Source organism: Physeter macrocephalus, chromosome 21, assembly GCF_002837175.3.
Source record: "Physeter macrocephalus isolate SW-GA chromosome 21, ASM283717v5, whole genome shotgun sequence".
Lineage (NCBI taxonomy): Eukaryota > Metazoa > Chordata > Mammalia > Artiodactyla > Physeteridae > Physeter > Physeter macrocephalus.
The window spans coordinates 20831598-20857320 of NC_041234.1; the positions used below are offsets into that span (position 1 = coordinate 20831598).

Consider the following 25723-nt stretch of genomic DNA (forward strand, 5'->3'; position numbering starts at 1 on the left):
AGGGTGGGAGGGAGACGCTAGAGGGAGGGGATGTGGGGATATATGTATACGTATAGCTGATTCACTTTGTTATACAGCAGAAACTAACACACTATTGTGAAGCAATTATACTCCAATAAAGATGTTTTTAAAAATAAATAATTTTTTATAAATAAATAAATAAAATATACCACAAATGAACCGAAACAGACTCACAGACATAGAGAACAGACTTGTGGTTGCCAAGGAGGAGGGACGTGGGGGGTAGGATGGACTGGGAGTTTGGGGTTAGCAGATGCAAACTATTACGTATAGGATGGATAAACAGCAAGGTCCTACTGTATAGCACAGGGAACTGTATTCAATATCCTGGGATAAACCATAATGGAAAAGAATATAAAAAAAGAATATATATATGTGTATAACTGAGTCACTTTGCTGTACAGCTGAAATTAACACAACATTCTCAATCAACTATACTTTAATTTAAAAATTTTTTTTTAAAAAAGGAACCAAATCCATCCAAGACATCAACACATGCATAGCCTTATGTGCTACAGATACAGGAGAGGGAATTTGGGTTTGTTCTGATAAAGGCCTAATGCGCAGGGAGCTGCTCTCTGCCATCGCCAGTCACTTTTTTCCCCAGTGGAAATGCCATTTCCTCATTCCCAAGGCCTCAGAGTGTTTCAGCAGCACGGAGGCCGTCTTCTTGGAAGTGTGTGCGCTCGTGTGTTCCTCTGTGCTGGGAGCGCGGCCTGGAGGGATGTCTGAGAGGGCAGACAAAATGAGAGAACACGAAGCAGCCCCTGCCCCGTGTCTCATCTCCTTTCTTCCTAACGTACTGTGTGTTGGGCGGGGACCAGTATCCTCTTCTTCAGTGCTCTCCTCTGCACACTTTTCATGTACACTGTTTTTCCCCTTTTTATTTGCTGATCAATAAAGCCAAGGGTAGGTCTTGTCTGTTCCCAGCGATAAAGAACTGCACTTATAACTGGTCTTTATCCGGCCCGACAAGCGCCGTTTCTCTTTGTTTTTCACAGTGTTTCTGCGAGATAAGAGGAAACCACCCAGACATGATGCATGACCGGGGACGTTTTGAAATATTTTATAAACTCATTCTCTATTCTGAGCTGTGGATCAGGGATGGAAAGAAAGAGGGCACCACATAGAACCAAAGTTGATTTTCCTTTTCTGGGTTAAAAACAAGCAGGTGGGGCGGGGAGAGAAAGGAGACATGAATAAATGTTCAGCTGAGGAAAGAATAATCCAGTTTTCAATTATCAGCACAGAAGTCAAATAGGGAGAATTTTAGTCATTCAAATGAGTACATACCCTGAAAATCCAGTGGCCTTTTCCTATCACAAAAACTGCCTCTGTCACATGGATTCAAGACCAATAGTGGCATACAGGACCTCAGTTCAGGTGAAGAGCCAGATATATTCCCAGGAAATTATGGGATGGGACCAGGATAGACTCCTCTTAAGTTCATGCCCTTTGAGGCTCTTGGCAGGTTTCTGAGAGTAAGCCAGGATGGAGGGGTCGATATGAGGCTGATGATGCAAGATATTACATAGAGTAAGACTAAATGTGAGATCAGTTGGTGCTGATAAAGGTACAGAGAGAGTAAGATGTTGTCAGTGGCAAATGAAATTTTGGTAACAATTCGAACGGATGCAGAGGAAGAAATCATTTAGGAGAAATGTGCCATGCAGCTAAGGAAAGACCCAAGGCTGAGCCCTGAAATGACGGTGGGAAGGCATGGGAAGATAGGGTCTTTAGGATTCTTAGGCAGAAAGGAGGAGTAAACCCAAGAAGCAAAGATAGGTACCTAATAAAAGGGAAACTTAAGTTGGAACCCATGACGTAATTGTTTCTGAGCAACCAGATGGAAAATGAGGAGATGAAGTCTTAGTGAAGCTGATGTGTTAAATATTCTGCATTACTGTTTCTTTCCACCCCTGCCTGGGTTCATGAACTTTTTTTTTAATTAAAAAAATTTTTTTAATTGAAGTATAGTTGATTTACAGTATTTCAAGTGTACAGCAAAGTGGTTCAGTTATATATATATATACACACATATATTCCTTTTCAGATTCTTTTCCCTTATAGGTTATTACAAGATGTTGAATGTAGTTCCCTGTGCTATACAGTAGGTCTTTGTTGTTTATCTATTTTATATATAGTAATATGTATCTGTTAATGCCAAATTCCCAATTTAATCCCTCCCCCCCTTTCCCCTTTGGTAACCACAAGTTTTTTTCTATGTCAGTGAGTCTATTTTTCTTTTGTAAATAAGCTCATTTATATCATTGTTTTAGATTCCACATATAAGTCATATCATATGATATTTGTCTTTATCTGACTTACTTCACTTAGTGTGATAATCTCTAGGTCCATCCATGTTGCTGCAAATGGCATTATTTCATTCTTTTTTATGGGTGACTAATATTCCATTGTGTATATGTGCTACATCTTCTTTATTCATTCATCTGTCGATGGACACTTAGGTTGCTTCCATGTCCTGGCTATTGTAAACAGAGCTGCAATGAACATTGTGGTACATGACTCTTTTGGAATTATGGTTTTCTCAGGGTATATGCCCAGTAGTGGGATTGCTAGATCGTATGGTAGTACAATTTTTCGTTTTTTAAGGAACCTCCATACTGTTCTCCATAGTGGCTGTATCAATTTACATTCCCACCAGCAGTGCAAGAGGGTTCCCTTTTCTCCACACCCTCTCCAGCATTTATTATTCGTAGACTTTTTGATGATGGCCATTCTGACTGGTGTGAGGTGGGCTCATGAACTTTAATCACTCTATTGTAGACTTTTGTCTATGTCTATCTCCAGTGCTGGATAGTAAGTTCCTTGTAGGAAAAAAAAATGTGTCCTAGGCTTTCTAGAGTTTCCCCCACAATACCTGCTAGAGGGCCTCACTGGAATAGTAGCTCAGTAATGTTAACTGGCAGAATTAATTAATGAACAACTTCCTCTTTATGTGATTATTTTTCCAAATTAAATGCTGGATTTGAAGGGGCCACAACCTGGATTATATTTTGCCCTTCTAATGTTGCGTAAATCAGAGGAGCAAGTTAAGACTTAAGAAATCATTAGTTATTTCAAAAGGAATGGGTGAGTCTAATGGCATCTATCAGGTAGGAAAATTTGATGTGTGAGTCTTCGGAGAAAGGCCAAAATCCAATAGATTGTTCCTTGATCCCAGATTCATCCAGTCAGGCTAAGGCTGAACTTTAGGTGATTTTTTCTTTTTTTTTGGTTACTCTGGCTAGTACTTTTCCTGTGTAGGTCTGCCTTTTTGGAAGGTTGGCTTCATGAGAGTAAAGGTCTTGTCATGTTGTTCACTGTTGTGTCTCCAGCGTCTAGAACAGGCTTTCCTGCTTATAGTAAGGGCTTAAGAAATAATTGTGGAAGGAAGGGGAAGAGGGAGGGAGGGGGTGAATAAAGAAAAGAGGAGAGGGGGGGCTCTGCTTTTCATGGCAGTCCACCTGGCACTTACTCGCTTATCAGGAAGTAGTGGTGGAAGGAAGGGGAGGAGGGAGGGAGGGGGGGAATAAAGAAAAGAGGAGAGGGGGGCTCTGCTTTTCATGGCAGTCCACCTGGCACTTACTCGCTTATCAGTTACCAAAGGCCCCCTCGGGCTCAGAGTCAGGAACCAAGGATACCAAAATGATGAGACATCACAGTCTTTGCATCTGATCATCCAGTAGAGAGAGACAGAGAGAACACAACAGGTGACAGGTGCTGTGCCAAAGGGAGCATCCAGTGTGCCCCGGGGCAGAGTGGCAGACAGAGAACATTGCAAATGTGAGCAGAACCCTAATAAATGCAATGATGCTTTGTAGGCTTGAGAACATTTTAACCTGTATAGCCCTAAAACTTACGGTACCTAGATTGAATAAAATATGGGAGACGTCCTTTTAGCCATTCTCTATTCAGCATCATTTTGATAGTAAAAGTTCTTTTGCCTTGGTCCTTATTGGACTTTGGTTTCCTTCATGGACTGCAAAAGGCTCCAGCGGGTCTGTCATGCAGCACCTTGTCATAGAATTGTGGCTTTATAAGCACAGCCGAAATGACACAAACTGAAGGCCCATTGTCTGAGGCAGACCCGCGCCATACGTCAGAAGTAACAGCTTTGCTAAGCATGGTCGCTTAGGACCAGTCTTTGTTCTTTCCGGAGCAACTTCTTGTTCCTGTGACAAGGATTAATGATATAACAGCTGTTAGGTGGTCTCTGCCATTTATAAAAACCTATAGCAGTAAAGGTGTGTGTTGCCCATCAGAACTGCAAATTTTCTGAAGAGGGGAGATAAACTTGACAACGAAGAGAGAATCAGTGGTTTTAAAAAAAAAAGGTATGGTGGGCTGAGCTTATTTACAAATAGGAAAAGGACTGGGGGGATATGCTGATGGACTTTTTAAGCAAGAAAATCCGGTGTCTGAGAAATAATGAAGATCCTGACTTGATTTCTGCTTCTTTTCCTTACTCAGGTGCTGACCCCAGCACAGATCAAATCAATTTGCCAGGCAATCCTGGACTCCGGGAAGCAATATGCCATGAAAAAGAGGAAACCATTCCCCCTGATGTATTCTTACTATGGAACCGAATACTTGGGTGAGTGAGGGTGTTGGCAAAGGCCTGGAGGAGGAAGGCAGTCTCTGAACAGCAGCATTGGCTAAAGACTGGAAGATTTTGTTTTTGACATAGGTCATCACTTTTGCTTTCACTGGGAACCCTTTGAAAGGCCATTTAAAAACAAGTATTGATGGATACTATAAAGCACAATTTCATATTTGTTTTCAGAGTCTACCTGTCAGAAATGGAGCTATTTGGGTGGGAGGGAGACGCAAGAGGGAGGGGATATGGGGATATATGTACACATATAGCTGATTCACTTTGTTATACAGCAGAAACTAACATGACATTGTAAAGCAATTATACTCCAATAAAGATGTTAAAACAAAAAAGAAAAAAAAGAAATGGAGCTATTTTAACAATGACTTTCACTAAAGACTAAAATCCTTTATTCTCGATTGTGAATTCACTGGCCTAATTTTGCTGAAAATTAACAGCTTATATGCTCACTGCCAATAGTACCTCTGCACAGGGAAGCAGGATTCAGCCACTGACAGTTTCAAGTTTTTAATATTAGTGGATTAATAACAGACTACTGAATCACAATGACTACTTTTGAGATATGAGGCTTGTAAAGTGAAAGTTAGTTACTACCCCTGTGAATCCTTCAGTGGCTCCCCATCACTCCCTGCAAGCATGACTTGCAAGCCTCTTGGTAGATTGCCTGCCTCCCTCTCCAAACTCAAGCTTTATCTCTCCCTTCCCTGGTTCTGTCCAGCATAGTCTCCAGCAGGCAAAGTGTTCTCATACCTTTGTAACCTTTGTGCCTGTTCCTTTTGCCTAGAATGCCTGGCTTTCCCCAACCCCTTCATCAATCTGTAATACTTACGCCCAGACTTCAAACTGGTTCTCCTCCCAATTAGGTGAATTAATGATGCTTTGCTTGTCTATATAGGAGCAGCTCATGGCCTGTCGTCCATCCTCCAGATGCTTCTTTCTTACCATGAGCACCTTAAGCCCTCAGATCAGGAGCTGGTGTGGCAGAGCGTGGACTTCCTTATGGAGCAGGAACAGAACTGCAACTGGCCACCTGAGCTCGGCGAGGCCATCGAGAGGGAGAACGAGCTGGTGCACTGGTGCCACGGCGCCCCAGGTCTCACTCGTGTTATTATCTGATAGCATTGCCTTTCCTTGGGCTTAGCCAAAGATGGGTGCCTTTTCTGAGAAGTGAGGGTATTTCTCATCTTATGCCATTACCATGGGAGATGAAAAGGTCAAGAAGAAACTTTTCAAAGCCAAGAAAGTCTCCATCAGTAAAGGATGTCCAGAAATGATCCTGTGTTTAAAAAATATATGATCTTTATCTACAATATTTGTATACAAATTAAACTAGTGCTGTCCAACAAAATATAATACGAGCCACATATGAAATTAACTTTCTAGTAGCCCTGTTAAAAACATAGAAAGAAACAGGCGAAATGAAATTTAATAATAGATCTACCCCAATATACGCCAGATATTATTTCAACATGCAACCAATTTAAAAATCGAGTGACTTCATATTTTTAAAATATCCAGTCTTTGAAATCCCGTGTCTCTGTTATACTTACATCCCATCCTGATACAGACTAGCCACGTTGCAAGCGCTCAGTAACTTCATGGGACAGTGCAGATCTGGAACCTGGCAGTTCAAAACGTGGTCCCTGGACTAGGGGCACGGGAGTTTGTTAGATATCCAGAATCTCAGGCCCCACCCCAGCCCCACTGAATCCGAATCTGCACTTCAACAAGATCCCTAGGTGATTTGTACACACATTAAGGTTGAAGATGGACTGTTCTGTAATTCTTCTCCAAATGACGGTTTCCATTATCACCCAATGAAAAGTCTAGAGAAATGAGAAGCCATTTGCAGTGAACTCTCTGGAATCGAGCCTGGAAACTTATCAGACCCCATCTTTTCCCTTTTTTTTTCAATCCCATTACACTGCTAATTAGGCCTTAGAGTAGGGGCAATTCAAAAAAGACAGTGCATTTTGGTCAATTGGCCAGAGGAGAGACTTAAAATACCAAAATAACACACACATTTTTTTTTATAAATTTATTTTATTTATTTATTTTTGGCTGTGTTGAGTCTTCATTGCTGTGCATGGACTTTCTCTAGTTGCGGTGAGCGGGGACCACTCCTGACTGCAATGCACGGGCCTCTCACTGCGGTGGCCTCCCTCGTTGCGGAGCACGGGCTCCAGGCGCACGGGCCTCAGTAGTTGTGGCTCGCGGGCGCTAGAGCGCAGGCTCAGCAGCTGTGGTGCACGGGCTCAGTTGCTCCGCGGCACGTGGGATGCTCCCAGACCAGGGCTCGAACCCATGTCCCCTGCACTGGCAGGTGGATTCCCAACCACTGCGCCACCAGGGAAGCCCAACACACACATTTTTGATTAGGAGTGTTATTTAATTTTCAAGGCTATGCTTCAGTGCCATGAGTACAGCTTTAAAATATATTTGATTTCTCTTTCATTTGTTACCTGATTTTTATTACTTCCTTTCCCCTCCTTACCTAATTAATGTTCTTTAATCCAACTGGAATTTAGTACAGTTTGAGGGGACGAATAATAGAAGTCTTAGACCATTGGCCATATTTTCTCTGCCTGCCATTGTTACTTAAGGAAGGACTTCAAAGGCTCCTGTGTGTGCTTGTACCAGCGCCAGGGCATTGTGCATTATGTCCAGGCTAGTTCCCACCAGTGATCATTTGAGCCCACCTTTCTCTTGCTTTGAACTTTCTGAAGAAAAGCAGCAGTTGTTTACCATTCTGGAAATGATATCTGTTCATGTTACGCTCAACACTCCCATTTCCTATCCCCTTTAATCATTTTCAGTGAAGGCCTTTGGGTATCCTCCAAGCACCCCAGGATCCTTGAATTTTGGAGATGTCCCAAATTAAATACAGCCTATTTTGAAAGGATTCAATGTATACTAAAAGCCCTGTGAAGGGTGGGAAGATAATTTACTAAAATGAGTGGCTGGGTCACTTAATTGATGTGGGGTTCTTGAAGGGCAGTTATTCCATTCTCTCTGTACATCACATCCCATCTGTCTTTGTAAATCATGGACCATAATAGTACAGCATAGTATTCATCACCTTGGGGACTTTATTTATCCTCATTTATCATTCATGTTCAGTATCTTGGTTAGATTAAACGCAGGTTGCAGGGCAAAATCATTCAATCCTCATATTCACTGGACTGCCAAAAATAAACTAATTCACAAATGAATAAAGAACCAAATGGAGCCCATTATGTATGCCAACCCTCACTTCCATCTCAAGGGTATTGGTCTTCCTTTTAAGAGATGTGCTAAAAATAGCATCAAGGGTGATTATAAATCTGATAAGTGCAGGTTAAAGACCATCAAGATGCCTCTGAAGTTGGCAACAGAAAGCTGTCCAAAAATTCTAAAACAAGAAGTGACCTAGAAAAATAATTCTCACTTATGTGAGGAGAAGATTTTTTGAGAGTAGATTTATGAACAGTGCAGATGGTTTGGGGCGGCAGACTGATTCTGTGATTAAAACCCTGCCAGAAATAATCCACAGTGTGGAACTTCATCAGTGATACCTTATCTTCATCAGTGATACTATGATTGTTTCCTATTGACTTTCCTTCAACCCACCTCTACAGCTGACAGCCTTAGTTATCATTTATGAGCTGTGAATATACTTCTGGACTCTTAAGTTAATAACTCTGGGTTCTAATTGTAGTTCCAACACTAACCAGCTAAGTAACCTTGAGAAAACCACTTTGTTTCTTTTGTGCCTTTGTTCATCTGTGAAAGGAGTGCATTGAGGTGGAGCAGTGAAACTCGGTCTTTTTTTCACCACAGACCCCTTTAATCCTGTGGACCCCATACCGTTCCTGAGGGATATGGCCCAAAAGATTTGCAGACACCCACATTTGTAAATACCCAGTGCGGCGTAGAGTTTTTCTCAATAAATACAACGAAGTATAGCAGGCAGATTCACCTGACCCCTTCCGAGCCTTAAAGATTCTGTAATACAGGACAAAAGTCATTTACAAAGTCATTAAAACAAATGCTGTGGCTAAAAGAAACTCTAGATCGCATTATGTTACATCGTTACTGTGGTCACACTGACAGCGCATTTCCTTTACTTGGGTGAAACACAGGCGTAGCTATATTTTTTTAAAATCATTTCATGAGGGCTCCTGGGTAGGTGACTTTGAATAGAGAACAGTAAGTACTTGTACAGTGCAGGTGTCTTTGGTCACTAAGCTTTGTAGCGCACACCGTACAATGCGTGCTTCGGTGAAATTCCGGATCCCAGAATGGACCTGTGTGCTGATTCTCTAGGATGTTGAAACAAAACGTGCCAAGTCTGGCTATCACGAGGCTCTGCTGGATCACATGTTTCTAAGATTTAGCCTCTCAAACCATACTTCTTAAGAAATAATTCATTTTCCCATTTGTATTTGACAAAGACATATATCATTGCTGCCTCCGGGTTTCATGTCAATGCACAATAATCAGTGTTCCCAGGATGAAATGACACCGTTCCCAGCAAAAGCAAAGAAATCCATCGTCCTTTCCTTTTAGATTAAGCCACCTTATTGTGGATTTCATTAGGTTAGGTAAGGAGACAATAGGTGTAGAAGTTTTTCAAGGTCCTGTCCATGTACCATTCCATGATCCAGGCTGCAGGAAGAGGCCCTTTGTCTCTGGCCAGAACCATAGGATCAATACCCATTAAGCTGCCTGGGGCTAGTGGCCTGGTTTAGCAATTAGACCATCTCAACCCGTCTTCCTTCCACATCTTTCATCTCCGCTTCAGCATCGGCCTGCGCTGGGGTGAGAAATGGGACATTATAGGGTCAGCAGACATTTGTGGAGGCCTTGCCATGTGTCAAACACCATGCCACAGATCGGGGAGCAAAAATGAACAAGACAGTACCTGCCCTTGGGTAGCGGGCACAGTACTAGGGGCGGCAGCCATGAAAACAAGTAATTTCAACAGACTTACAGATGTAGAAAACAAACTAGTGGGTACCAGTGGGTACCAGTGGGGAGAAGGAAGGGAGGAGGGGCAAGATGGGGGTAGGAGATTAAGAAATACACACTACTATGTATAAAATAGATAAGCAACAAGGATATATTGTATAGCACAGGGAATTATAGTCATCTTGTAATAACTTTTAATGGAGTTTAGTCTGTAAAAATACTGAATCACTATCCGGTACACCTGAAACGAATATAATATTACAAATCAACTATACTTCAATTTAAAAATTATTTATATTAAAAAACAGGTAATTTTAATATGATGCTGTGTGAGTGCTAAGGTTTGTATAAGGAGTGATGGGAGCTCAAAGGAGGGATTTCTGGTCCTCCTCCAGGTTCCGGGAAGGCTTCCTGGAGGAGGTGATGCCTGAGATAAGTTAGACTAAGAAAGGTGGGAAGTTTGTTCCAAGAAAAGTCAGTCAGAGGCATGGAACCGCATGATGAAGGAAGGGGAACTGTGGGGTGGTTTGGTTTCACTGAAGTAAACGCTTCATGGAGGGCATGGGGGAGAAGTGGCGGGAGGACGGAGTAGGAGCTGGGTGGCAAAGGGCTCTCTGTGTCTCACCTGGAGAGTAGCTTCACCTGGATTCTGGGGTGGGGGGGAAGCTAAGAAGCACAGATGCCACCACAGAGTTGCTCTGTCTTGAGGTAGCCAATCATTGGCCAAAACCTGCTGGGGGAAGTGCATAGCATAGCCACCCCTTTGGCTGAGGCCATATCTCCCAAGAAGAGGGCAGCAGTGAGCTTTGTCAGCAGTCAACTCACAGCAGCTGGGGGATGGGGCACCTGCCAGTAAAGTAAAGGGATCCGTTAGAGCACCAAGGGCTTCTGGTTCACCTGGCATGTTCCTCCTCCTCCTTTGGTACCCAGGTTAGATGGTGTCATTTCACCAGTGGGCCTTTCCTACTTCCAAGTGTCAGTTAGGAGCCTTCCTCTGTGCTTCCTCAACGCCTCTCTGTCCCCTCACGTAGCCTAATGAAAGCCCCAGTTAGGTTGTAAAGACTAATGAAGGCAGGGGCTTTTATTTATTTATTTATTTATTTAAACCATCTGCTTCTCTCTTTTTTTTAATAAATTTATTTATTTATTCATTTATTTAATTTTTGGCTGCGTTGGGTCTTCGTTGCAGTGCGTGGGCTTCTCACTGCGGTGGCTTCTCTTGCTGTGGAGCACGGGCTCTAGGCGCGTGGGCTTCAGTAGTTGTGGCTCATGGGCTCTACAGTGCAGGCTTCAGCAGTTGTGGCGCGCAGGCTCTAGAGCGCAGGCTCAGTGGTTGTGGCGCACGGGCTTAGTTGCTCCGCGGCATGTGGGATCTTCCCGGACCAGGGCTCAAACCCGTGTCCCCTGCATTGGCAGGAGGATTCTTAACCACTGCGCCACCAGGGAAGCCCTGGCAGGGGCTTTTAAAAACCTTAGCACCTACTACTGTCCTGGTATATAGTAGGTGCTCAATTAATATCTAAACAGCCACCCATCCTGTGAGCTGTCTCTTTCATTAGCCTCTTTGCCATCTTTCTGCTGACACGATCTGCTCATAAGTACCCTATTGCCCTTCTTTCAGTCTTGGTTGACCCCACAGTGGGGCATTTTGTCTATAATACTAATCACATCATTAAAAATATAAACCAACCAATGCACAACAAAACGCTCCCACTGGTTCCCTACTGCCCACGAATACAGTCCAAGCTGCCCAACTGGACTTGTAAAATCATCCAAAATGTGAGCCCAATCTACCCTTCCAGCCCATGGTTGCTTAGAACACTGCCCCACTGGTCTTCATGTGACTTCTTTATTGTGGCTTAGAAACTTTACCCTTGCTGATTTGATGCCTGGAATGCTCTCTCTCCATCTCCTCAGGCCTGAAGTTTCCTATGCATCCTACACAGTCCTGAAGAAAGCCTTACTTCCATCAAAGCTTCCCCTGACTGTCTCCCTCATGGAACTTCCATTTTTCTGATCCCTGTAGTATTATTTTCAGGGCCATTCATTTCATGTCCCCACAGCATCATGAACTACATGTCTTATTATGTATCAGTCAAAAGTACATATTTTTCTCTCCCTTTCTAGACAGTGCCTTCCTGAAGGGCAGGAATCGTGTTTAGCATTTATTTTATATCACCCAGGGCCAGAACTGGTGACATAATTTGGGGGACCCAGTACAAAATAAACATGCAGACCCCTTTTTAAAAAAATGATTAAGAATTTCAAGATGGCAACAAAAGAGTGTTCAATCCAGGGTGGGGCCCTTCTGGAGGCCCTTTGTGAGGCTGTACAGGTCACATGCCCATGAAGCTGGCCCTGCCTAGGGCTGTGTATACAGCAGATCATCAATGAGCAATTTCAAATGAATGGATACAGTGAATGAATGAATGTGTAATTAACTAAGTTCAATTCTTTTAAAAATCATTCTTTGTGGGAATGACACTTTCTTCCTAAAACTGAAGGAGGACAGTGCTATAGGTGACCATTGTCAGTGGTTGACTGGAAAGCACTGGCTGAGGAGAGCCCATTGTTATGTGTTCGTCATAGGGAGTATTAAAGGATACATTTTTAAAAGAGAATAAAATCATGACTCTCATACAAACATAAACATATGTCAACAATTTTAACTCATAAATTAATGAGGGAACCACAAAGGTATTACAACTGGTTCAAAGGAAAATCCAAAGAGTGGACATATTTCTAGGCTATTAGGAACGCTGACATGAATTTACTTAATAGATGCAGAAACTAGCTGCTTCCATGAAGACTGAGGGAAGTCAATGCAGCATTTACCGGACAGAATGTGAGTTTCTAGAGACAGGTATTATTTACATTACTGTCAGTTTTCTACAAGGTAATTTCTGTCTTCACACAGTTGTAAAATAGGCTAGTCAAAGACAAAGGCAGAGATAACCTTGATGGATGAGCTATTCAAAATATCTACTAAATTCCAGTCTTTCCCACTTTGTATACGAGAAGGGTAGGTGAGGCAGGAGAGAGAGTGATCTTCTGTTATTAATCTCCTCTCTGACTATGGGCACCTGGAACTTGGGGGAAATTGTTTCTATTAATAGCTGTCACTTCTCTTGTTTCCATTCCTGCCTGTGTAATTGGGATTGCCTTGGCTGAGGAGTTTTGAAGGAACGTGTCTTTCCTTGGAACAATCAAGTGGGGAGGGCCTCACTTCACAGCTGAAGCCAGAGTCTTGGCCAGGTCACTTGGGATCATTGTTGTTTTTGGAAGGACTCCCAATTTGGCTCTTAAGAAAAGGTGTGTAGTTATAAGTACTCTAACATTACAGATTCTGAACATCCGTGGGGGAATGGGCAAACTGTGTAAACATTTAGCCATTCCAAATAGCCAGATATGCATAATGCTTACCAGGGTATGTGTCATCAAGTATTAACCCATTTGTAAATTATGGATTTTATCAATCTAGATACTTGTTGCTCTTTCTCTCAGGGCCAGTATCACCATACAATTCAAACAACTTAAACTAAATCTCACAGGTAAAATAAGACTCCCTTGGAGAAGATCCTATAGCCTTGCTACTCAAAATGTGGTCCCCCGAAGGGCCGTCATAAGAAATGCAGTATCTCTGGGCCCATCTCAGACCTACTAGATTAGAGTGGATATTTTACCAATACATTGGTGATTTGTGAGCCTCTTAGAGTTTGAGAAGTTTCGCTCTATAGTATTAAGCCCTGAAAATCACCTCTAATGTCTTTGATGTTTTCACAGGAATTGCCTATCTGTTTGCAAAAGCTTATCTGGTTTCCAAGAAACCACAGTACCTGGACACATGTATCCGGTGTGGGGAACTCACGTGGCAGAAGGGCCTGCTAAAGAAGGGGCCAGGGATTTGCCACGGGGTAGCTGGCAGTGCCTATGTCTTCCTGCTGCTATACCGGCTCACAGGAAACTCTAAATACATCTACCGGGCCCAAAGGTCAGCCTTTCTTTGCATGTTTTTTTTTTCTCCAAATGTTAATACAATTAATGTTCTGAATAGGTAATAGAGTCACACAGTTTTAAAGTGTAAAAAGAAATACTTCACTGTGCACTATAGCAATTTAGTTCTCTTCCCAGGAGACAGTCAGTTACCAGTCTCTTAGTTATCTTCTCAGGGATATACATATCTGTATATATACACAAGCAGATAGGCATATATGTAATATTTTGTCCCTCTTTTTTGTTACAAATGGTAGCACTTCGCTATCTTAACGATCACCCTAAATCAGTAAATAAAGGACTTTTCATTTTTATTGCTGCATAGAATTACATCTTCTGAATGAGCCATAGTTTATTTAACCAGTCCCATATGGAGAGCAATTTGGATTCTTTCCAGTATTTTGCATTACCTATAATGCTATGATGAAAAACCTTGTACATATATCATTTTGTTCACTTATGGGTATATCTGTAAGTAAATCCCTAGAAGTGGAATTACTGGGCCAAAGGATATGTATATTTGTGATTTTTTTTTTTTATTGTGGTGAGAACACTTAATATGAGATCTATTCTCTTAGCATATTTTAAAATGTACAGTAATATCTTGTTAGCTATAGGCACAATATTGGACAGCAGATCTCTAGACCTTATTCACCTTCAGTAACAAACTTCATACCCATTGAGCAAAAACTCCCCATTTCCCCTCCCCCACCCCAGCCTTTGGCAGCCCTCATTGTATTTTCTGCTTCTATGAGCTTGACTGACTGTTGTACATTCCTCATGTAAGTGTTATCATGAGTATTTGTCTTTTTGTGACTGGCTTATTTCACTTAGCATAATGGCCTCATTTATCATTTAGAACAGTGCCTGGCACATAGTAACTGCAATGTAAGTGTTCACTGTTATTATCATTAACAATTTGAGTTATATCCTTCTAGACATTTCTCTATGCATGAATGTATGTTCCTATATATACATATATATATGTATTAGACGTACATATTAATAAGATCCTACAATTATGTATAACAGTACTATACATACTGTTTGCAGTTTATAATTTTAAATAAACAATTTTTAAGGGACATCCTTTATTTCAGCTTGTATAGATCTATCTCATTGTTTTAATGACTATATAGTTATTTATTATAGTTGTACCATGATTAATTTAACCAATCTTTAAGTAATGGACGCTTGGTATATGTGCAATCTTTACTAATACAAACAAAATTGTCCCAAATATCCAATACATACCTTTCTGTGCACTATGAGAACAATTTTTAAATTGAAGTCGTTAAATCCAGAGGTATTTTAAACTGTCTTTGTCTTTTGCCCATTTTTTCCTATTGTGATGCTTATTTTGAGGACTGTAACTCTTTGTCAATATATGCTGTAAATATTTTTCTACTTTGCCATTTTTCTTTCAACTTAGTTCATGGTCTTTTGCCAGACAAAAATTTTAAGTATTTTTCTTGATAAAGTTGTCAAACTTTCAAGATTTCTGGACTTTGTGTTATAGTTAAAAAGACCTTTCCCACTCTAAGATTGTAAAAATATTAATTTACATTGACTTTTAATACTTTTATGATTTTATTTTCATTTTAAAAATAAATTTGTACCCCTTCACCCATTTCTCCCACCAATTTAGAAGTTACTTTAACTTTTAAATCATTGATTAGTTTAGAGCTTACTTTTTAAAATAGTGTCAGATGGATATCTGTCTTTGTGGTTTGTTTGTTTTTTTTTTAGCCGCTCTGCGGCATGTGGGATCTTCCCGAACCGGGGCACGAACCCATGTCCCCTGCATCGGCAGGCGGACTCTCAACCACTGCGCCACCAGGGAAGCCCTATCTTTGTGTTTTTTAATGAAAAAACAAAACTTTCCCATAACATCTGTTGGCCAATTACCCCAATCATTTGAAATTCCAGTTTTATCATAAACTGAATTTATATAAATGTGTGGGTTTGTTTCTGAACTTTCCATGTTTCATTATTCATTTATTTCTAGTTCTTAGCTGTTCTCTCTCATTTATTCTTCCAATTGTATTTTAGAGTCAATTTTTCAAAAATTAAAAAATCCTACGGACATTTGATTGGAATTTCAATGAATTTATATGTTAGTGAGAATTCACATTTTTAGAATATTGAGTTTTTCCATCCAAGAGTATGGTATGTTTTCCCTTTATTTAAGTTTGTAAAAATGTCATTTGGTAAAGTTTTGATCTTATGAAGAAGGACTTGTATGTTTCTTGTTAATTTTCTTACTATGTATTTTATGTTTCCAGGATTGTGAGTGGAATCTTTTCCTCCCTTATGTTTTCAGGTCACTTATTACTGGCATTTATGAAGACTTTAAAAAACGTACATATTATTGCAGTTTAGCAATCTAAGATGCCCTTCTCTCATATAAATCTGCATTTTATCTTACAAACATCTTAGTTTTGATAAATATCAAAATGATATATCTGGCTACCTTACTGAACTCCATTAATCTTTCTATTAGATTCCATTGGGTTTTCTAAGTAGGCACACATATTATCTGCAAATAATTATAATTTTGTTACTTCCATTCTCAACTATATACTCTTTTTTTTTCATTTCCTATCACCTGGGTCAGAATCTCCATAACAATGTTCAATAAAAATAAGGATAATAAACATCCTTGCCTTTATGCTGATTTCATTAAGAGTGAGTCTGTGTTTCACCGTGATCTTTTAAATTTGCTTCTTATAATATGTATCATGTCGGATTATGACACTCCTCTGTTCAGGATAATCTGATGGCTTCCCACATGAATCAGAGTAAAAGCCAAAGTCTGTTCTCTGAACAAAAAGCCCTCCAGGATCTTGCCTCCCATTACATCTCTGATATCATGCCCTACTTGTCTTGCTCCTGGTTCTTTGCACCACAGTGGCTTCCTTGTGACTCTGTTAAGATGCCAGGTACACTCTACCTCAAGGCCTTTGAAGTTTTGGTCTCCTTCACCTGTGATGTTCATTTTCTACGTATATGTCCCAGTTCTCTTACTTCATTCAGACCATCACTCAAAAGTCATTTTGTCAGAGAGGTCTTCCCAAGGCAATTTATCTAATATTCGATCTTTAAAAAAACCCATAAAATACCCTTTATGATATTTGCATGTATGCACAGAAGGAAAAATACTAACATATGTGAGTCCCCCATTTGTAGCTCCATTGTTTTGGAAGTCTGTTAATATATTTTGATTGATGGCTCCCTAATCTGTTTAGGTTGCAACCTGACCCTTTATTTCCCAAATATAGGGAGAAAAAGTCATTTGGGATCTTCCTTAGGCTAATGTGATATCACCTTTGGAATAAATTTCATCGGGGTTGTCATTCTCTAGAAAGCCTATTAAAAAGAATCAGAACAACCCCTCTATTTTCTGGGAGACTGGTCCTAGTTTACAGAGTCTTAATTATAAGTCTGGGATTACAGGGCCCTTCAGACAACTTAAATTTCTCACTTACAGGTAAAGACTGAAAATGTGCAGGTAATATCTGAATATTGTTTGGGCATTGCATTTAATTGTTTAGTGTACTGAAATTTCCACTTCATCATAACTCAAAGTTAAATATGGTGTGGTCCAAACTGGGGAGACTTCCTTTGGCCGCTCCTAAAACAGTGAAGTCAAACAATATGTACCTTCCTGGAATAAACATTGCTTGGTCATTGCCTACTACTCTTTTAACACAGAGTTGGAATTTATGGTTCCAGAAAAATATTTGACCACCTTTTCAGTTTCTTCTATGATTATTTAATTATTCAGGTTTTCTACCTCTTTTTGAATTATTTTTGGTAGTGAATAAACTACTATAAAAGCATCTAGTTCATATGTATTTTCGAATGTTTGACATAAAGTTCTAACAGTATATAGTTCCATGATATTTAAAATTTCCCATGTCTGTGATTACATGCCATTTCACATTCCTAATGGTTTTCCTTTTTGGCCAGACACACCAGCATTTTGTCTATGTTGCTTATCCTTTCGAGGAACTGGCTTTTGGTTTTTATTAATTATTTTTGTTTTTCTCTTTTGCTTCCTAATGCATTGTTTTCTGCCTTTATTTTTGATTTTCCAGTGTTCCTTCCCTTTATTTTGTTATTTTCTACAGTTTTTTAAAAGTGCTTAATTAGAATACCTTCCATCTTTATAACATCAACAATAACAACAACAACAACAACTCAGATCAATGAATTTTCCTCTGAGTTCAGTTTTGGTCATAGTCAATAGGTTTTGATATGTAATGTTATCAGTGTCTGTAATTCTTTTTAGTTCCATAATTACCATTCTGACTTCTATTTTGACAGAGTGTTTTAGAAAAATGAATTTGTTAGTTTGAATTTTGCACCATTGGGTAGATTTTAGAAACAATCATTTTCACTTTAGTATGATAACATGTTGTATAGGTCAGAATACAATGAAACTGCTACTCTCACACATTGCTGGTACTCTTGTAAATTGCTATATATCATTTAGAAGTTATTTTGAAAAGCACAAAAAATGTTTATCATATTACTTTTAAATAAAAAAAATGTAGGATACTAAATATTATACAGACTATGATTTCAATAATGTAATAAATAAATCTAACCCTAGGGGGGAAAAAGGTCAGAGGAGGGAGCATAATTAACTGTGGATTTCTCTTAAAATGTGGTGGGATGGTTTTCTCTATTTTACAAATATTCTGCTATACTATGTTTTTGTGAAAACATTCTGTTTACCATGTATCAAATGCTTGCTCTTTGCTCAGAGCCCTAATATATGGTATCTTTGATCTTTACAGATAATCTCATGCAATTCTGCAACTTCACCGTTTTAAAGTCAGATTAAGAAATTTGCCAAAGGTCATGTAACTTGAAATTATCAGAGTTGCATATTGCAACCCCAAAGCTCTTCCTCTTCCTGCTACACCAGGGTTTCGCAATCTAGGATTCGTGAATTTACTTAAGAAAAGTATTACATTTCAAGCTGAAATGTAGCATTTCCTTCAATTCTGAATTCGCAGTAGCTGTAACTCTGTCACCAATAGATGTCATAGATATTCTCATGTTATTAGTCTTGTTGCAGATATTGTGAAATATATTTTACTCCCATCACTACCTAGAAATGTCAGCAGTTATTAGACCCACTACTAGATCTTGTTATTTAATGTGTTAATAAAGAATCCATATATCACTGTATCACAAATTTGGTTGAAAATTTTTTGCTAACCATGCTTTAATATAATTAATTTCCTTGGGAATTCTGTGTATTTTTCTTTACATATTTGAAGACTTTTTTTTTTTCTGAGAAGGAGTCCAGGCTGCCAAATGATCCATAGCACTAAAACAGTTAAGACTCCTTGAAGCTATACCATGAAGTTGCAGTGTGTAATTACAAAATTTTTTTTTTTTTTTTTTTTTTTTTTGTGGTATGCGGGCCTCCCTCTGCCGTGGCCTCTCCCGTTGCGGAGCACAGGCTCCGGACGCGCAGGCCCAGCGGCCATGGCCCACGGGCCCAGCCGCTCCGCGGCATGTGGGATCCTCCCAGACCGGGGCGCGAACCCGGTTCCCCCGCACCGGCAGGCGGACGCGCAACCACTGCGCCACCAGGGAAGCCCACAAATTTTGAATTAACTCTTAAGATGCATCATTATTCTACTGTTTAAAATTTTGACTTCCATTAAAAATTGTTGCATATTCAGGAAAACAGTTGAGAGAAAAATTGTCCCAGACAGAATTGCAGTATGTTTCCTGCTAATTTATTTTAAGCTACCATCAATTCTAAGAGCCCTAAAAAGATCAAACAAGTAATTACTCTTCAGAGGACCCCCTATGTAGTAGCAATAATCTAAATTTATGGCAGAATCAGCTGTCAGGCCTTTTCAACCTGTGAGCTCTAGCCTCTGAATTGGTGATTATTTTTGTTGTTGATGGGAATGGGTAGAGCAAGTCTGTAAAGAGGTGACAGCACTTTAAAACCTGTAAGCTACTAAAAATGTTACTCATTATAAATGATTTGAATAGGCTTTGTGGCAAATACAGGTAAAAGAAAAAAGATCTCTCATAGAGAATTTAGAGGTCAGTGATTTATTTTTAAGGCAGGTGTCCTAAAAATAATCTATCTTGTAGCTGAGTTTGCCGTTTGATGTCATGATTATAAAATGTTGCTCGCCTTTTCCCATTCATCTTATTCTTTTGTTTGCCCAAAGCACAGATTGTATAAAATCTTGCCCATTTATTTTCAGTCTCTGCGCTCTGTCACATATAAATGAAACCTAGCTCAGAAATAATATGCCTGCAGAAACACAGCATATTTACCTTTTTTAAAGGCAGAGGCCTATATCAGCTTGCTTCTATTCAAGATAAAATTATGGCTATTTATCTGTCTTTTTTGCTTTTAATTATCGGATGACAGAAGGAATGAAATCCTCAGAAACTGCTTTGCTTTGCAAATGCTGAAAATAGTTGAATTTGCTTGCCAACATGATCTGTTGTGAAACATACACAAGGGCATAATGGCTTCTCCGTTTTTTTGTGCGTGTGTTTTTTTGTGGTATGCGGGCTTCTCTCTGTTGTGGCCTCTCCCGTTGCGGAGCACAGGCTCCGGACGCGCAGGCTCAGCGGCCATGGCTCACGGGCCCAGCCGCTCCGCGGCATGTGGGATCCTCCCGGACCGGGGCGCGAACCCGGTTTCCCTGCATCGGCAGGCGGACGCGCAACCACTGCGCCACCAGGGAGGCCCGGCTTCTCCGTTTTTTAACAGGGAAGAAGGCTTCCTTAAGATATTATACACGTCTGGAAAGAGAATGATGCTAAAACTTGAACTTAGCAGAGAGGAGGAAGAAGCAACCCAGGGCCAATAATATGGAAACACTCGTGTGAAAACTGTTCATATTTTCTCCTTCTCTTAGGTTTGCTGAATTTTTATTTACCGAGGAATTCAAGGCTGGTTCCCGGGTCCTTGAAAGTATATACAGCTTGTATGAAGGCTTCTCCGGGACGGTGTGCTTTCTGATCGATCTGCTGCAGCCCAACCAGGCTGAGTTCCCTCTCTTCAGCGTCTTTGTTTAGAAGGCTCCGTGTCCCACCGTGGCCCTGCAGAAGGTTCCTGAGATTTCCTGAGCCTACTACCTGAGGCAGTTCCCACATAAGCCACATTCAATGGTATCACAACCATGAGCCTTAACATTGCTGTCGGAGGGAAGGGAGGGAGCAAGCAGGTGAAGGCAACATGATACCTGATTGAAGGGAGAACAATGTGAGAACCTGCAAACATAAAGCCACCACAACTCTTCTAAAACCCCTAGAGATGGAATAGTTCAGGGGATAGATGTGAGACCAGAGATCAGAGGAAAAAGGGAAAGAGAAATCATCTGTCTTTCACTTGCGGGATAGAAAACAAAATTGAAATGTGGACTATGGCAATGAAATGCCAAAAAGACCTTTGCAATTGGAGAGAGAATTTGACCATTTGTGGGTGCCCTCCACCCCTAAATTCAGAAATAAAGACGATCAGAAAACTAAAGTAATTGCCCAGCTAAAACTGCTAGGAGGGACGTGTCAGGTTGCCGAAGGACAAAAAGGGAAACTCTTGGTTGTCCTTTGCCTTTACTTATTGAAATTCATGATTTTTAATGAATGGAGAAATTTGCATATGAATCTCTATTTTTTATCATTACCCTGGGCACTTTAAAGAGGTCATATCATAACTTAGTTTAAACCCCCAAATTCCTCTAAGACCCTTAGGTCTTAGAGCGTCTCTCTTCCTGGGTTCCTTTTTCTTTCCAAAAGTTCAATTAGAAGAGCAAAATTCACAGGCTAGCAAATACTGTAGCAAGTGTTATACTGTCAAGTGTTTTTCTCAATTTGAAGCATAAGCTGTGTACTGTCTATTGTAATTTTTTAAATGCTTATGTAATCCCTGTGAAGCTATTAGCTGAACTGTAAAATATACTCGTGGAAAAAATCACTCATCTCAAAGATCAGGGTAACCACTACGAAGGTGGGTCATTTCCGCCTTGGATGGAATACTGTGTCCCCTGGGACAGGCACACAGTGGCCTAGAAAGGGACCAGTGATTATGAAAAGAACACTGCTCAATTTTATAGTGTAAGATGAAGAGATGCGTGAACTCCCTGGCTGATCACCTTACCCTCCAAGACACAGGCTCCACTAGAATTTGTCTACAATACCCAGTGAGCCAAGTTGTCATATTAAATTCAGCCCTGCCATAATAAACACATAGAAGCTGTAAAGCTACTTCAAGTAAATAGTGGTTTCCAGAACATTGCGGGAGCATCTGTCACTTCAATGCTCAGAACATGACTTTATCCGTTTTCTAGAATTTGGTCAGTGTCAATTACATATATCAGAGTGAGGAGGAAATTGCATACTGTATAAGATTTAACAATTATTTAAATAGTCATTAAATACTTGGATATACGTGATAGATGTAGAATATGTATCATTAAGTGCTTAGGTTTACATCAGGATGTATATATATCTAGATATGTATCTAGATAGATAGATAGATACCTAAGCGCTTATTCAGTTCAGTAGTTCCTAACTTCTTGATTCATAGATGAACTTTGGGAGGAGTTGGGGAATATTTTGTTGCCTAAAAATGTGTGTGTGTGTGTGTGTGTGTGCGCGCACGCTTGCGCGTGCACGCACATGCGCGCGCTCTTTTTTCTGGGAAGAGGCTCTCTAGCATTTGCAAGATTCTCAAAGAATCTGGGGCTGAAGAAAGGTAAGAACTGTCTGGATATTTTCTGACTCTCTTTATGTTTGCGCTCATCAGAACAAACTAGGACAAAGTGGTTTTGAAAAGCATGTACGTTTGTAGCTCATTGTTTCATTTTCACATCCTCAGATATAAGTATATAAAATTGGCCTCAATTGTTCATCTTTGAACATACTCAGAATGGGGCAATACCACATAAATAGCAGCTTTCAGGTGACTCCCAAAGTTGGGTTCTACAAGTTCTTTCATGAATGGTCAAGGACCTCTCAGAAAGCCTTAAGACAAAATGCCTTCTACAAAGTAGTCTCCTTTTGAAATGATCGTGGTAGCTGCTTTCCACCATCTGGATTTAAATTCATTTCATCTGACCCCTATAGGCTGACAGTGATAAGCATTCAATATACAGGGCTTTATAGAATGCATGCTTTTTTTCATCGTCCAGCAACCCTTCAAGGCGATTTACGTAATTGATCCAAAGTCTCACAGTTAGGAAGGGGCAGAATGAGGATTCAGACCCAGGGTTTCACTTCCCATGTGTATGTATTTGGTATTCTAGACTAGAACCTGGGGATACAGCAGTGAACAAAATACCCTAGGAAGTTAGCTTCTGCTTCTGTTTGCTTATCCTTCCACCATTCATACTTAAGACCTAAGCACTAAGAAGTGATAATCTAGCTCAACATACCAGTTTCATCTCTAGGAACTTCAGAAAAACTGGACTCATTTCTGCTCACCTGCCCTTCTAAGGTCCAGTACGGTAACTATGATGTTGTTGAGCTAATCGTTGTGATAAGGCAACCATTTTGTCAAATCCAAGAAAAGGCCATGTTTGTGTCTTTATGAAGTGACCCCTCAGTAAATTAGAAACAAGGATAAGCTTGTTTAGCACTTAAACATGTTGAACGTTTTTATTTTCCTGAGAGAGTAGAATTACAAGTTTGGGTAGATGGTCTTCTATCTTGTTTTCCCAAGAAGTGGGAAAAAGACCCTTTAGTGTTGCTGTAGAAAAGTGTGGCATGTCACTTCTTGTTTAATAAACCAACCTGTTCCCTTCAATGTCATATTCTTTTTTGAATAGCACTGAAGTGTGTTGCCTCTTGAAGGCTATGAGGGTATTTTCACCACCACTAATATAACTTTAATGTTATTTACTATATGTCATATGAACAATTATAAACCTGAAGGTAACAGTGGAAATTTGAGGATAGATTGAAAGAATCTCTCAACAATGGGGGAGACTGCCTTATGCTTGGAGAACAGGAAGTTTTGGAAAATATTACAACTCCGTGTTTTTTGCTTCATTAACACAATTATGTACCTTCTCTTTCATGTACCCCCCCCCATGTATCTTTATTTTGCCTAATCCCATTTCAGTCATCAGATTTTACTTTTTTATTCCATTTGTAACCTGGTAACTGAGAACAGAGGTTTGAGAGCATATATTCCCCTGTGCTTCTTTAGGTAATTGACTACACTATTAAGATAATTGTATTCACTTTCTGATAACTCTGAGAAACAGAGTCATTTTCTTGGCCTGTGCTAAATTGGAACTTTTCCATGGCAATTTGTATCTTTAACTTTCTTTGACACACTTAAGATTTTTTTTTCTTTTTTGCGGTACGCGGGCCTCTCACTGTTGCGGCCTCTCCCATTGCGGAGCACAGGCTCCGGACGCGCAGGCTCAGCGGCCATGGCTCACGGGCCCAGCCGCTCCGCGGCACGTGGGATCCTCCCGGACCGGGGCACGAACCCGTGTCCCCTGCATCGGCAGGTGGACTCTCAACCACTGCGCCACCAGGGAAGCCCACACACTTAAGATTTTAATCAAGACAGTGTTCAAATTGTTTCAATTTCTGGAGAGAGCAAATCTCAATAATTTCAATGCAACAAATGTAAGTTTGTGATTTATAGCCATGTTCAGGGAACACATGATTAAAAGAAAAAAACATTAGTAATGCAAAGAGCCCTGTTTTGGAAATCTCAAATCCTTGCTCGGTGACCTCCATGGGCATCTGTAATCACCATCATCATCACCATCACCCTCTCCACCTCACAGGGTAGTCAGTGATAAAATGGATATAAGAGAGTTTTATAATAGGCAGGTCCTTTATATGTTTAAAAGGGAAGCTATATTTTAAGTACCTATTACGTGCATGCAAAACCATGCTCAATTATGATTTTTTTTTCTTTTTTTTTTTTTGCGGTACGCGGGCCTCTCACTGTTGTGGCCTCTCCCGTTGCGGAGCGCAGGCTCCGGACGCGCAGGCACGAACCCGTGTTCCCTGCATCGGCAGGCGGACTCTCAACCTCTGCGCCACCAGGGAAGCCCTCAATTATGATTTTAAGTAAGCATTTCAGCCAAATGGAATCTCCCTGTCTGGATGCAGAGCTTGGAGTCTGGATCCCTTGATGGGTAAACACAAAGTATGTTCTTTATATTCTAGAACCAATCCTGACTATAGCATTTGTGCCTCAGAAAGTTCTGATTCACTGGGGCTGAGTACAAAGGAATAGGCTGGTTCACTGGGGAGCTCCTTTTTTTTTTTTTTTTTTTTTTTTTTTTTTTTTTTTTTTTCCAGTACCCGGGCCTCTCACTGCTGTGGCCTCTCCCGTTGTGGAGCACAGGCTCCGGACGCGCGCAGGCGCAGTGTCCATGGCTCACGGGCCCAGCCGCCCCGTGGCATGCGGGATCTTCCCGGACCAGGGCACGAACCCGCATCCCCTGCATCGGCAGGCGGACTCTCAACCACTGCACCACCAGGGAAGCCCCTGGGGAGCTCCTTTTAATGGAAATATTTATTTTTCTCACTGGAAACAAAGGATTACAGTGCCAGTAACTTGAGAAAAGGAGCTGCAGGCTAGGTCTGCAGAGAAAACATGAACTGGGAAAGAAAGTAATTTGGGGTTGAGTTTGGTCTGCACTTTAATTCAGGCCTCAGAACTGCATGACATAGAGCAATAGAAATATACTCTCCACGGCATATAAGGCCTTCCTTTGGGGACCTGGAAGGAAACACTGTCCCAAATCGATAGAAAAATGACAAAGCCTCATATTCGCCAAGGCCAGGTGATTTTGGCATAAACTTGGCAAGGAAAGCAAATGAGAAGGCAGGCAAGGGGGTGGGTGGAGGAAAGCTTGCCTCAGCCCAGCATCTCAGCGTGAGTTGTGAAGGCACGTTTAATGCTGCTAAAAACCAGTCATCTTCTATACTACAAAGCTACAGTAATCAAAACAGTATGGTACTGGCACAAAAACAGAAATATAGATCAATGGAACAGGATAGAAAACCCAGAGATAAACCCACGCACCTGTGGTCAACTAATGTATGACAAAGGAGGCAAGGATATACAATGGAGAAAAGACAGTCTCTTCAATAAGTGGTGCTGGGAAAACT

General features: G+C 40.6%; 1 protein-coding gene across 1 annotated transcript in view; it reads left to right on the forward strand.

The window, feature by feature from the left end:
- The window catches only part of LANCL3 (LanC like family member 3), a 97665-nt gene extending 74168 nt beyond the window's left edge, over positions 1 to 23497 (forward strand). Inside the window, exons 2-5 of the mRNA XM_007127768.4 lie at positions 4495 to 4618; positions 5535 to 5732; positions 13373 to 13580; positions 20497 to 23497. Of these exons, the coding sequence (XP_007127830.1) occupies positions 4495 to 4618; positions 5535 to 5732; positions 13373 to 13580; positions 20497 to 20656 (690 nt within the window). The 3' untranslated portion in view covers positions 20657 to 23497. The remainder of the gene's footprint in view (positions 1 to 4494; positions 4619 to 5534; positions 5733 to 13372; positions 13581 to 20496) is intronic.
- The last annotated feature ends 2226 nt before the right edge of the window (positions 23498 to 25723 follow it).